Source organism: Pelobates fuscus, chromosome 11, assembly GCF_036172605.1.
Source record: "Pelobates fuscus isolate aPelFus1 chromosome 11, aPelFus1.pri, whole genome shotgun sequence".
NCBI lineage: Eukaryota > Metazoa > Chordata > Amphibia > Anura > Pelobatidae > Pelobates > Pelobates fuscus.
In genome coordinates, this window is record NC_086327.1 from 72,249,860 (window position 1) to 72,264,938 (window position 15,079).

The following is a 15,079-nucleotide window of genomic DNA, read 5'->3' on the forward strand; positions in this document are numbered from 1 at the left end:
GGCTGCAGGACGTGATCCTTAAGAGCTCCTCATGCATGATCACAATAAGCTTACTAATTCGCTCTTTGGGCTCTTGTCTTGGGGCTGGCAACACAAGCTTTGTTCCCTGACTCGACGGACCTGTTTGGGAGTACTTCCTGCGGTCACAGAGTCTCTCAGCCAAGGTTCTGCATCACTACCTGTGCGGCCTTGGGAATGGTGGAGGCGGCCATTCTCCCGACCCGGCGCAAGCAGAATACGAACTGTGTCAGGAAGGCACCCCCTAGCCTCCCTTTGGACTGGTGGGGGAGATCCCGGGACCCACCCTGGATGTTCCCAAGCCTTATTGGACACTTGTGGTGGAGCTGCAACCTTCGGCAAAGCTTAAAGTGACACACTTAACACGGCGGACCAAACGTGTGCCCCTGCATCTCACAAAGAAATGTCTTCTGCTTTATATCACCTGGACACTGTACTTAAAGCCTCCTGGAAGAAAGTCTCCAGGCTGTTCATACCTTTCTGCGAGCTGTTCGGATGCATGCGAGCCCACCTCGAAGCCGGCCTACAAGCCTACTTGTTGGAAAAGCGTGCCAGAAGTGGCAGAGGCGGCATCAGCACACCTCGAGGAGAAAGCTGACCAGGCCAACGTCTGTTCTGCATAGTCCTGGGGCAAGTTTGGGGATTCACCTATGATCAGGAGAAAGACTGGCAAGACATCTGCTGAAATTGAGCCTTTTGCTGGTGAAGGTGCTGCTGGGCCTGCCGAATTACGTTATTCTGCTGAGCTGTGTAGTGCCCATGAGAGGTATCGGCTGACCATGGGATCTAGGGCCATGACTCACACCCCACATTGTCTGCTACCAATTTATGCCCTTCCATGTTTTGGACATTATTGTGTTCATGGTGGAGCTATTTGGGGTGGAATGTTAAGCTATGTACTAGTTTCAAAGTGCGATCCTAGTTGAGATCGTTAGTGGAAGTACACTACAATATGTTTCATTTAAGCTTGTCTTATGTGAAGGGAGGTGAGACTAGAGCTGTATAAACAAAGTGATTTAACTTCTAATTGGCAGAGTATTGAGCAGTGAGACTGCATGGGCATCATCTATACACCAAAACAGCTTCTTAAAGTTATTTTGGTGACTCAGGTGTCCCTTTAAAGGCTTTTTCAAGTGGGTTTTATGCAACCTACATTGTTTAAAAAAAAAAAAAAAAGTTATATATTTATAGATTTTTTTTATTTTTATTATTATTTTTTTTTTATATCAACCATCTGGCAAAAAATGGTCTGCCAGATTTTAGTTTGCTGCCTAATTGCATCTAGATTCGTATAATTTCCTTTTGTTCTACAATAATTGACAGTGAAGTTTTGGGGTACCCAACTTTCATCTGGCACAAAGGGCATTTTCAGTGCCTTCTTGAAGATGGTTTTGGAGTATCGTCAATGGAGGACTCGCATAGGGGCTGAATATTAGAGGCCAGCGAAAGTGTCACTCTTTCAGGCTGAGTGAAGTAAGCCTCCTTCGCTATATAGTTGTATGCCAAGTTAGAAAGGTAAATTTAACTATCCTATCTGCCCAATACCTATTCCCTCACCCACCCTCAATTCTCACTTCCACCAAATCCTACACCCAACACAAAAAATAAAATAAAATGACTGATCGCAGAAGAAACAACTGCAATTAGCTAAAAAAAAATTTTAAAAAAATTAAGTCAGCTTGATCGGTGAACCCCCTGATACACTGATCAAAACAGTTTGGTTATCATATAGAAGGTAAGGGGTTAAAAAAATAAAAAAAAATATCTGTAGATAACAAAAAGGGTAAAAAAAACAAATTTAACAAAAAACAAAAAAAAAAAACTATCAAGATACTAATCACCTTAGGCAAACACTGATTTTTTTTATCTTTTTCTTCAGATGCGTTAAAAACCACACTAACAGGGGGGTGGGGGGTCTGACCGAGGAGCGAGCAGCACGTGCTTGCTTGCGGCTCTGCTCCAATATCACCACCATAAGCTACAAAGGCATATTTTATACCGACTAAACACCTAATTATCCCCAGGAATGGAAAACGCCCTTCCAAGAAGCAACATAAAATACCCGGACCAGGGGATGACTGTGGCAGACCGATTTGAAGCCTCGAGAGCCCTGATGCCCGGATCACAAGATGACAGTTGCCCTGCTCGCCAACCCCTGGAACAGCACAGTGGGCCGAGGCCAACACGGGAGGCGAATCATCCCAACCAGACACAGCATGGATCTTGTTGACCCTGGATGAGGTAAAGACTTGCCCTAGGCACTCGGACGTCTAGAGTGGAACACCCTCTGGAGGTCACCACGGAAGCTCACAACGTGACATCCACCCAAATGAATTATCCGACGGCAAGGATACACGCTGCTTACTAGTCATTGGAAGATATGGGCAATCACTCCAGGCGCAACAACGTCCGCATCCACGGTCTACCGGTACAAGAAGGGGAAGGGCCCTTGGCAGATCTCGTGGTGCGCATCTTGCAGCCGTTACTCCCAGGAATCCTGCAGGCTATGTGACAAGGAGAGGGCTCACCGAGCGCTCCGTGCCAGGAGGCCGGAACAGAACACCCCAAGGGATGTTATGGTGAGGTCCCTGCTTTTCCCTACGAAGGAGGCGGTGATGCAGAGGGCGCAGGAAGGCCCCATCATCCACAAGGGTGACACTTTTTCGCTCTATCAAAATCTGGCACCCCTCACGTTGTAGCAACAGCGCGAGTGGAAGCCGGTCACCGAGGTACTCCACCAGGCCAACGTGAAATATGCATGGGGCTACCCCTTTAAATTGCTGGTCTTCAAAGATGGCCACCCAGATTAATTGCACCGGGGGGGGGGGGGGGGACCCTGCGGCCTCTGTGTTTTATCCCTTCTGCCCCCGGAGACGCTTCCTGGGTGTTCTCACCGGTCCTGATCTCACATTGGGTGCTTTTTACAGGCTAGGCCCTGGTCTTGGCTACTCTGACTGGCATGGGCCTACTTGAATTCCTCATGGAACTTCCCGCTGACTCAAGAATGTGACTTTTCAGTCGGTGGTACTGAGGGGATTTGGGGGAGCTTGTTAGGGACGGGGAGCAGGGCCTGTCACCGGTCCTCTGAGTGTTTTTTTTTTGTGTTTTACTTATGCTAATATCATGGTAAGGGTGACCTCACAGTACGCCCACAGTGTTGCGGGGAGGTGCATGTTGGGTCGGGTGGGATGCAGTAAAAGGGAGCTAAGGTCCGATATAAAAGAACTGGGTGGCAGGTCCCCTGCGCTACTCGCGACGTCCTTGCTTACCCCCATCACCGCGAGCAACGTCTTCCAGTTCCTGTCCACAACTTGCGGCTGTCCCTGCTGCCACTCCTCAACCTGACAGTGTTTCTGACGCTGCACGCTCCAAGGCAGCTTCCTTATGTGTGTGTCAGACCCGGTCATGTGACCCGGCACACAGTGATGATCTCACTGATCACAAGAGAGGGAAAAGACACCTCCCACATGTTGTAATTAACACTTATTGGAAATTAGCCAATCAGACACACCATGATCTCGTCGACACGGAACTGCACGAACTACGGGACAAGGGAGCATTCCAGCCGGCCCACTTCAAGATGGAGGGCATCCATCTTCTACGAGATCTCCTGCGAAACAACAATTTGTTTACCAGGCTTGACCTAAAAGACGCATGCCTGTCTGTCCCAGTGCATCCAGACTGCCGACCTCTCCTTCGATTCCTTTGGCACGACCGTCCTTGGCATTTCACCTACCCACCTTTTCGGGCTCAGCTCGGCCCCATGGTGTTTCACCATACGATCAACCCGTCCCGGTGACGGCAGAGGTTCACGAAGAACTGTCATGGTGGCTGGACAGCATGCAGGCCTGGAACGGCAGGGCCATATTCAGAGATTTCCCGGATTTTATACTGGAGTCCGACGCCAGCTTGTGGGGCTGGGGCGCTACCAGCAGGACCACTTCCACGGGGGGAACATGGACGGCACAGGAGCTCTCCATGCACATAAATTGCTTAGAACTCCTGGCGGGGTCCTTCGCGATCCGCAGACTGCCTCGGGAAAAATCCAACTGCTGCATCCTCCTTCACATGGACAGCGTCTCCGCAGTCCGATATATCAATCGCCTGGGGGGTGCAAGCTCCCGCCTTCTGTCGGACATCACGAAAGACATCTTTGACTTTTGTCTCCCCCGCAACATCGCACTCCAGGCCGAATACCTCCCCGGAGAGAGCAATCTCACGGCGGACTGGTTCTCCCGTCATTGGAGGGACGTCAGCGACTGGAAGCTGGACACGAGAGTATTCCGGGCCATCGCAGCCCGGAGGGGTCCTTTTCACCTGTACCTGTTTGCCTCCCGCAACAACCAACCACCAGACCCCGGAGTTCTTCAGCTGGCTCCCGGACCCGAAGAGCAAGGCGACGAACGCATTTCTCTAACGTTAGCCGACCACCGGGGCCTACGCCTTTCCCCCATTCGCCATGATTGCGAAAACACTGCGCCAGATCTGGACGCAACAAATGACACTGATTCTCATAACGCCCTTGTGGCAGATCCAACCATGGTTCCCGGATCTCCTGGCCTCCTCATGCAAGGACCCTCTACTCCTACCGTCCTTCCCGGATCCCAAAGGGAATCTTCACCCACTACTCTTGGAAGACAGTCTGCCCCTTGTGGCTTGGACTCTTTCAGGGGTTCCTGGCAAGTCAGCGGACTATCGCAGGCTGCTAGGGACCTCTTATGGGATTAATGGGCCCCCGGAACTAGACGCTGCTACCTTTTAGCTTGGGCCTCCTGGTCTACTTGGTGTGTGGAACGGGACTCCGATCCATTTACAGCATCTATTCCCATGATTCTCAACTTTCTTTCATCGGGTCGCTCCTACCGCTCCGTTAACGTCGTTCGTTCTGCGATTTCGGCGGCCACACTCCCGTTGGGGAGCTCCCGGTTGGCAAAGACCCACTTGTCTGTCGCTTTCTCCACGGAATGCGGTTTCGCCGCCCTCTGGCCCCCAAGTACACCCACCTCTGGGACGTCGGGCTGGTTCTCAGTTTTTTTTCGGGATTGGCACCCTAACAAACAATTGTCTCTCCGACAATTATTGGCTAAATTCACTTTCCTGCTTTGCCTTGTGTCTTTCCGTCTAGTGTCGGATGTACGAGCCTTCTACGTCAACGCTTTCGATGTCGCCCCCGATGGGGTCACATTCCGTATTTCGCGTCGTACCAAGTCAGATTCGACTTCGGTTTTCTATGCCTTTTTTCCAGACGACCCGCAGCTTTGTGTAGTATCTACTCTTCGCATATACGTCACGGTTACCTCCCTTCTTCGAAACTCGGCGTCGGGTCAACTCCTTGTGTCCTACGTTCGCCCCCATGCTCCGGTCTCGGTCACCACGCTAGCTCGATGGATTCGCTGGATCCTGTCTCTTGCCGTTATAGACCCCTCTTTCGGCGCTCATTCCGTACGCGGAGCGGCGGCGGCCTCCTCAGCCTTCCTAGCGGGGGCGTCTTTGTCGGATATTCTTCGGGCGGCGGATTGGTCTAGGGAATCTACCTTTCGTACCTTCTATTTCGGCTCTCCTCCTTCTGCTGGGATATCTCTAATTCAGCGTTAAAAGTGCAAAATAGGAAGCCTCCTGTCATGTTATAAAATTGAAGATTATGCTAGCTTTAGTGTACTAATAATCTTAATAAGGACACGAGGCGAGTATTTTCCCTCCCTTCTGTTCCCTCCCCTGACACCTCGGTGGATCTCAAGGTGACGAATGTTACATTTTCTGGTTAAATTCGTTGTTTTCCTACCTTATCATATTGTGGTCTATTCTGGTTCACACTTGGCACTCGTCATAGGGACCTGACATTATAACGTTTTCAGGAGCATGTTTTATTGTATAATAATATGTCATCTGCTCTGTATTAATTTCTTCTTGAAAGCATGCTGATAAAGGCTCATCTGCTTGACCAGTTATGGTTCAGTACCTAACCTATTTTATACTCTCCTTTCAGTGTAATCCTCTTCAGGACCTCCACTGGATGCCGTTTCTGGATCTCTCACGACTCCGCTTGATTGGCTGAGGACTTCGTTTGCATCTTGTTCCTAGTGTCACTGGTCAGGAGTCTCCTCGAGTTCAGCGCTTCCCAGAGGACGCTTCTACTAGTTTCGTTTGGTTTTCTGGTTGTTTTCGAGTTCAGTCAGGACTTGGATGTCGCTTAAAGAAAGAGGAAATGTACAGGCAGCATGACCCTTATATAGACTATGCTGCTCATTGATTTATTGTTACTCTTTACATTTTTCCTTACTGCTATGGAGTTTAGTAAAGAGAGTTAATGCAAAATACTCGCCTCCTGTCCTTATTAAAATTAAGATTATTAGTACACTAAAGCGAGCTTAATCTTAAATTTTCATCAAAAAAAAAAACAAAAATTGTGTTTAAGTGTACTGATAAAGTAGGTGACCGTGATCGTGGGGTTATTTAAGGACATACTGTTAATTTGCCTGATTCGGTTGAGACGCAGCACATGCCATGTAATGTTACCTTATCGTTGTTGTACCATTTTGAACTGTGCCGTACTGTCCTATGTATAACATTGTTATACTATTTTTTGACCAAAAATAAAGAATAAAAAAAAAAAATATCACACTGTAAGAAAGATCTCTCTGCCTCACTTTTCTTAGATAAAAGTGAGGAAAGAAAAGGGCAGCGAAAAATGTCTCGACCAATACTGGCATTCATTTACGGAGACATCAGTGATTGCGGTGACAGACTGTCATCGTGATCACGTGACTGTGAGTGCCATGAATTGTTAAAGAGGGACTGACTGAGTTGCAGTATTTAAAGCTATATTTTGTAGCATGACATAGCACATGCCAACGGCCGGAAAAAATAAGATAGCCCATCACATGATTTGCTTGTAGCTCAATTTTTGTATAGATATAACTAATGCTGTCTGATATTAGTAAAGCCATCCACTGTAGGGTTTGTGTGTAGGACATATAGAAGACACTACCATTACACACAAGTGTTACAAAATTGTTTTATTTATTTTTTTAATTTAAAAGCATGTATTTAGTTTCACAGTTACAAGTTGAAGGGACATTACGGTCACGGAAACAACTTTTCCTTAATGAAGCAGTTTTTGAAGTTTCACTGCTTAATTCACTGCCATTTAGGAGTTATTTAACTTGTTTCTGTTTAAGCAGCCCTTGCCACACCTCCATTGACTGTAACTCAATCAGATGTAACTTACTTTAACCCCTTAAGGACACATAACATGTGTGACATGTCATGATTCCCTTTTATTCCAGAAGTTTGGTCCTTAAGGGGTTAAAAGTGTTTCATCTCCTGCTCTGTAATTTGAACTTTGATTACATACAGGAGGCTCCTGCAGGGTTTAGCAAGCTATTAACAAAGCAGGAAATAAGTTCTAAATTAAACATAATGTGCAGTAATATATGTGTGTGTGCATGTATGTATGTAGGAACTGTAAACAGATAACTTTACAGAAAGTCTAGGAAAGCTGTGTAAAGTCACATGCAGATGTGCCTAAGTCTGAATAAACAAAAGTGATTTAACTTCTAAATGGCAGAGAATTGAGCAGTGAGACTACAGGGACATGATCCATCACCAAAACTGCTTCACTAAACTAAAGTTGTTTTGCTGACTATAGTGCCCCATTTAACAGGTTATAGATACAAGTACATTTATGGTTAGATGAGGTTAAGTTTATAATAATGCAAGACGTTTTTCTGCCTTACCTTGATTAGGGGGTGTAAGGCACACTGCTTGAGCTATAGCAGATAAAACAGACTGTTCTGCCAAACCAATACGAAGTTTACCACCTAATGCTCTGAAACAAAAACATGGCAATATAAACAAACATTAAAATGGAAAAAAAACAGTAAATTTCATTAACACTATTCAATACATACCGTGTAATGTATCGTGCCTCAGAGTGTCTGCATGCTACAAACAATCCTTTAATTATATCAATCTTCTTATTCATGGACTGAAAAAAAATACAATAAAATAAAATTAATTATATACACACACACAGGTGTGTGTGTGTCATATATACATACACACTAGTATAAATATATATTATATATTACACACATATACATATATACACACACACATATATGTATAGTAAAATTTTGAGAATATCCAAATATCAATTACAATCTCCATTTTGAAAGCTGTAATTCAGAAGTTAAGCACATTAAAATTAGTGCCCTGAACACCCAGGCTTTTGCATTGGAGGCAGGGCCGGTGCAAGGATTTCTGCCGCCCTAGGCATTAATCATTTTTGCCGCCCCCTCACTGACAGACACGCTCACTGACACACACACATACACTAACTCATTGACAGACAGACACACAGACATACACTCACTGACAGAGACAGACAGTAACTGGCAGGCAGACACATACTAAGACATCCAGCCTCCCTACCTCCCTGGGGTCCAGTGTGGGGCAGCTCCTCACTCCTTCAGCGGGCTGTTTAGTATGCCGGTGCCGGAATTATGTCATTTTCCAGCACCCGGCATCACTGAAGGCGCGCAAGGGAGCAGTGGGAAGCTGCAAGAACAGCCTCCCTCACCGCCCCCAAAAGAGAGCAGCAGCCTGCCTCCTGTCCCCCTCTCCCCCGCTCACTGGTATTTCTTGGCAGTGCAGGCACCTACAATCAAGGTAAGCAGGTGCCTGCTCTGCCTTACCTAGCAGAGCTTCAGGGGCGACCTGAGGTGGTCAAATGGCCACCTCCAGCTCCCCCTGTGACCGGGATCCTCTGAGCACCTCCACTTTCTGGCGTCTGGAGGATCGGCGCTAGGGAGGGGGCAGCTCAAGAGCCGCTCGCCTAGCGCTGCAGACCCAGACAGGGGGAGATTCTACAGTTGGGTCAGATTCTACAGTTAGCTGACTAGCTGCTGCAAGTTCACAAAGAGCACACAGAGCAATTTCAGTAACAGGGAAGTTAGGCTGAGCAGCAGTTGGTCATATAACCATAGACTCTGACCCAAAATGACTGCACAGCCAGATAAAAAGTGTCAACGCTTCTATAAAAAACATTTTATTTACTAAATTTAAAAAAAAACAAAACAAGAAGTTAAAATATGATGAAATTTGTCCTTAAACCTTACACTGCAGAAAGTCCCAGGAGGATGGAAGTCATAGTAAAAGCTAACAAAAATTGGGGTACATTGGCTGTGTGGCAGGTTTATTCAATTTATGATCATATACTGTAACTAAATTCCTATTACCTTTACCAATGTCAGGTGTTTTAAGCTAATAATGTAGAGATTGAAGCTATAATTGCATGGTATGTATGCAGTAACTGTATGAAAATAGAAATTATTGCAGCTACGAGTGTATATTTCAACGAAAAACATTCCTAGAAAAAAAATGTATGCTTCCTCTATGCCCGTTTAAATAATTATACAGTGTGCATATGCTATACTAGTCTACACGTACACAACAAGATTCTTCATAGATTACTGTGAAAGTCTGCGCTGCACCCATATGATAACATTAAGTGTGGACGTTATGGTGCTAAAAAGTAGCTGCTCCACCCCACGATATGCTTAGTAAATTTCAAACTTCTGCATAAGCAATACAGCATGCAAGGGGCTGGGCAGTGTGCGTGTGGGGTACATTCTGTTGGCATGGTAGCACCCAGAAGGCTTGACAGAACTGGGGCACAGCATCTGCAGTCTCCTAGCACCATAATTAACAACAATTTGGTGCACAATTAATGAAACACTGTAAATGAAGCAACTTAAAGTAAAAAATAAAATGTGCTATATTGATGGAATATAATAAGAACTTACCGCATTACCGGTCATCTTTGCTATTTCTTTTAGCTTGCTGAAAACACCATAAGCAGAGAGATTTGGTGGCTTAAACATTGTACGTTGATTACTGCGACTGCACTCTGCAACAATACCAAGGTCTCCCTTCTCTTGTGCCTCAATTTTAATCTTCTCTAGCTGCCGACCTGAAATTAGAAAAGCATAAATTAAAAAACAAAACAAAGCATTATCTTCGTGGGAAACCATTTAAACAATGATCTGATCATCAAAAAGTCTATGCATCATCATATAGCATTTTAAAACATTTTATATTAGAGCAGATTCTGTTAATTTATTAATAAGCCATAATTATTACAGCCCGTTGTAATGGTTATTATGCCCTGGCCATGTTCGATGGTAATGGGATAAACCGTTTAGTCTGCACTGAAGCAGAATTTACAACATCAGGCTTCTGCTGCGCTGCAGAAGTCAGACGCAAATCCTGCTAGTGATTCATATAACACCTAGTATGTATAATAATTATGACATTTCTTTCCCTCTATGTATTAATAGGGATATTACCAGAATACTAGAAAACCCATAGCTGAAATCTTAAATGTGAGGACAATTGCCTACACTTAAAATGGAGCATAGTTCTTGTAATTGTTTCATGTATGGGCAGCAAGGCATATTCAGCCAACCCACTTATGTAATACCCCACTTTTCCTAAAAGGCAGTAGCCAGGACTGTGACGAATATAAAAGTTCAAATCTGCGGGTGTTTTATAAGTGCATAGAAAGTAATTAAATATTTTTAAAAAAATACAAAATAAAGAGAAAAGTTAAACCACTGTGAGTGAGTGAGGAATATCGTAAAGGCCTGAGCTTTCCACAATTGGTTGGAAAAATAAATAAGGATAACATTGTAATGGTTGAACAGACAGTTGTGTGCTCAACCCATATTCACAATAAATAGTGAGCACACAACTGTGGGGATCCTATTGAAAGGTGGTATCACATTTCTCAGAGCTTTAAAGGGATTCTCCAGTGCCAGGAAAACATATCATGCTGGCTCAGGCCCGCCCACGCTCCTCCCCCGCCGATGTCAGCTGGTGGGGGAGACCTAATGTGCATGCACAGCCATGGCCGCGCTCGCATTAGACCTCCCCATAGGAAAGCATTATTCAATGCTTTCTGGCAACGCTGGAGGTGCTCATGCATAGCGGGTTTTAAGAGCCACTAGAGGAGGACTTAACCCTGCAAGGTAATTATTGCAGTTTATAAAAACTGCAATAATTACACTTGCAGGGTTAAGGGTGATGGGAGTTGAAACAAAATAAAGGTAGCTCTGTAGTGGATGAGTAAAAAATTGTTGAAACCCATCATTAGCCTGGTATAACCTTGCTGTCTTACTGCTTTAACCCACTACCAATAGCATGTCTCACAATCTACATTAAAAACTTTATATACCTACATGTCTAAGAACTTGCATGCATAGAAGATCTTGCTTAAAATCTCCTCTAGACATGCTCTGCCTAGCCTGTACTCCCCATCACCATAAAAATGTGTAATACAATCAAATGCCTTATAACTTATGCATTGTTCAGCTCATTATCTTGCCATTGCTGTTGGGGCACTGCAAGAATGTCTGTCACTCTCATGCACACAAAAATAGAGAATAAAAAATAGAGAAAAAAAAACAACAAATTGTTGAACCCTTACATACCAGAATGGACAGGCAACACTCATAACAAAACTCAGTCCCTTCAGACACAGTTGTGAGGAATACAAGACATCTTTAACCTCGGATGGGGTGCATTAGTTCAATCTGCACAAAACTGATAATTTCTTTTTTTGCACCTTAGACCATTCCGGTGTGAGTTTAGCAGAGGACGTTTCTGGAGATCACCCAGCTACATTTCTTCAGACACTTAATGCCATTGCGAATAGAGAATAGATTCAATCGCTCCATTACGCCACCCCAAATATTTTTGTAGGGAACTTCCTCTATAAGCAACCTTGTGACTATGCAAGACCTTTGTAATGATTAGAAATTATCTCCTGCGTGACATTGTGGTCGCAGAGAGATCTGCATATAGGGACAAACTCGAGAAAAGGTCAGGTAGTCTTAGCAGCCGCCATCCATCGCATGATAAAAATGCACTCAAACAAGTATATCTAAAGGCACATATGGAGGCATGTTATTGAAAATATGAAAAATTAGAATATCGTGCAAAAGTTAATTTATTTCAGTAATGCAACGTAAAAGGGGAAATATAGGAGATAGACGCATTACATGCAAAGCAAGATAGTTCAAGCCATGATTTGTCATAAGTGCGATGATTATGGCTTACAGCTCATGAAAACCCCAAATCCAAAATCTCAGTAAATTAGAATATTGTGAAAAGGTGCAATATTCTAGGCTCACAGTGCCCCAATCTAATCAGCTAAGTAAGCCATAACACCTGCAAAGGGTTTCTGAGCCTTTAAATGGTCTCTCAGTCTGGTTCAGAAGGAATCAATCATGGGGAAGACTACTGACCTGACAATTGTGCAGAAAACCATAATTGACACCCTCCATAAGGAGGAAAAGCCTCAACAGGTAATTGCGAAGGAAGTTGGATGTTCCCAAAGTGCTGTATCAAAGCACATTAATAGAAAGTTATGTGGAAGGGAAAAGTGTGAAAGAAAAAGGTGCACAAGCAGCACGGATGACTGCAGCCTGGAGAGGATTGTCAGGAAAAGGCCATTCAAAAGTGTTGGGGACTTTCACAAGGAGTGGACTGAGGCTGGAGTCAGTGCATCAAGAGCCACCACACACAGACGGATCTTGGACATGGGCTTCAGATGTCGCATTCCTCTTGTCAAGCCGCTCCTGAACAGCAAACAATGTCAGAAGCGTCTTACCTGGGCTAAAGAAAAACAGACCTGGTCTGTTGCTCAGTGGTCCAAAGTCCTCTTTCCTGATGAGAGCAACTTTTGCATCTCATTTGGAAACCAAGGACCCAGAGTCTGGAGGAATAATGGAGTGGCACACACTGCAAGATGCTTGAAGTCCAGTGTGAAGTTTTCACAATCTGTGTTGATTTGGGGAGCCATGTCATCTGCTGGTGTTGATCCACTGTGCTTCATTAAGTCCAGGGTCAACGCAGCCGTCTACCAGGAGATTTTGGAGCACTTCATGCTTCCTTCCGCAGACTAGCTTTATGGGGATGCCAACTTCATTTTCCAGCAGGACCTGTCCACACTGCCAAAAGCACAAAAGCCTGGTTCAATGACCGTGGGATTACTGTGCTTGATTGGCCAGCAAACTCGCCTGACCTGAACCTCATAGAGAATCGATGGGGCATTGCCAAGAGAAAGATGAGAGACATGAGACCGAACAATGCAGAAGAGCTGAAGTCCGCTATTGAAGCATCCTGGTCTTCCATAACACCTCAGCAGTGCCACAGGCTGATAGCTTCCATGTCACGCTGCATTGAGGCAGTAATTGCTGCAAAAGGGGTCCAAACCAAGTACTGAGTCCATATGCATGCTTATACTTTTCAGAGGTCCGATATTGTTCTATGTACACTCCTTGTTTTATTGATTGCATGTAATATTCTAATTTACTGAGATTGTAGATTTGGGGTTTTCATGAACTGTAAGCCATAATCATCACACTTATGACAAATCACGGCTTGAACTATCTTGCTTTGCATGTAATGTGTCTCTCATATATTAGTTTCCCCTTTTACGTTGCATTACTGAAATAAATTAACTTTTGCACGATATTCTAATTTTTCGAGTATCACCTGTACAAGATCACTCTAGATGAAATATCTGCCTTCACAGCATCCCAGAGTCTGCTGCTTTGGAGGACATTCTGACCTTCATACAGGAGGTTTTCACACCTGTACTGCCAGTGCCACATAGGATCCTAAATTCAAAGAACATGCCTCCATATGTGCCTTTAGATATACTTGTTTGAGTGCATTTTTATCATGCGATGGATGGCGGCTGCTAAGACTACCTGACCTTTTCTCGAGTTTGTCCCTATATGCAGATCTCTCTGCGACCACAATGTCGGCCACCTTGGTAAGAAGAGCCTAATGATCCATTTTCATTTTATAGATTTTATCTCATAGATTGGTATAGCAATGGGAATAGTATGGGAATAGCCTATTTAGTAGTGGACAGTGTAAGAAATACTTTATTGGGGCTTTCTCCTCGATCAGCTCTCAGTCTGCGTTGAGCCCTCAGTGGGTGAATATGAGAATGTTAATTTTTTTCAGCAAATTGAGTTTTAGTTTTTTTTATTAGTAATGTGTGTATACGAGTAGGTCCTGCCACTCCCTTAAACTCTCTTAATTGCACAGATGTCATTCCCTTTCGAGCAACAGGGCATCAACGGCTGCCCCGTCCTTTGGTAGCTTTGCAGTATTCGGTCCAGATTTCATCCGTCTGGCAGAGTTTGAGGTGACTGAAATTCAAACCAAATTTAGGCCCGTGCAGGACATGACTTACAAAATACGGTTGTTAAATGGTCTGGGGCCCAATCGGACTAATGAATGACCCCACTAAATTATTTTTTAAAAACTATCCATATTTGAGCATGCAAAGAAACAAAAAACAAAAAGCAAACTTAGACAAAAGCCAAGAACATACATAAACGCGTACATATTCACATGATAAAATATTGTTTTCCTTCATAAAGCTTTCTAAATCTATTTTCTCTCTCCCTTTACCCAACACATTGTAGAAATAAATGGCAATTAAAGATGTAAACTGAGTTTGTGTTGACATACCAGTTGCTTGGGCAACAGCTTTCATTAAAATACTTTCTCCAATGCCCAGCTCGAGTCCTTCATAGGCAGGTCCCAGGCGGTTCAAGGTTAGGTATATACAGGGAAGAAAATCCTCTGGTGACAAGCAGATCACTGAACGAAGAAAATTACTCAAAGTTTCCAAGTTCTTTAACCTTAAAGAATACATTCAAGTAAAACAACTTTGCCAACAATGAAGGATAAAATATACACACACACACACGTATATATGTTTATTACAGCAACATAAGGCTCACATGCACACACAAGAAAAATAGAGTATTAATAGTATAAGGCAGGGATAGGCAACCTTCGGCTCTCCAGATGTTGTGGACTACATCCCCCATAATGCTCTTACACACATAATGCTGGCAAAGCATCATGGGAGGTGTAGTCCAAAACATCTGGAGAGCAGAAGGTTGCCTATCCCTGGTATAGGATATACAAGAAAATAACATGAAGAGCACTAGTCTAGACATGTTTCAGATTA

At 44.3% G+C, this 15,079-nt stretch overlaps 1 protein-coding gene across 1 annotated transcript in view; it reads right to left on the minus strand.

Annotated features, from left to right (window-relative positions):
* LIG1 (DNA ligase 1) overlaps positions 1-15,079 on the minus strand; it is a 381,450-nt gene that overhangs the window by 221,374 nt on the left and 144,997 nt on the right. The window contains exons 10-13 of the mRNA XM_063435935.1: positions 14,572-14,744; positions 9,825-9,991; positions 7,929-8,005; positions 7,755-7,846 (exon numbers count right to left, since the gene is read on the minus strand). Coding sequence (XP_063292005.1) covers positions 7,755-7,846; positions 7,929-8,005; positions 9,825-9,991; positions 14,572-14,744 — 509 coding nt within the window. The remainder of the gene's footprint in view (positions 1-7,754; positions 7,847-7,928; positions 8,006-9,824; positions 9,992-14,571; positions 14,745-15,079) is intronic.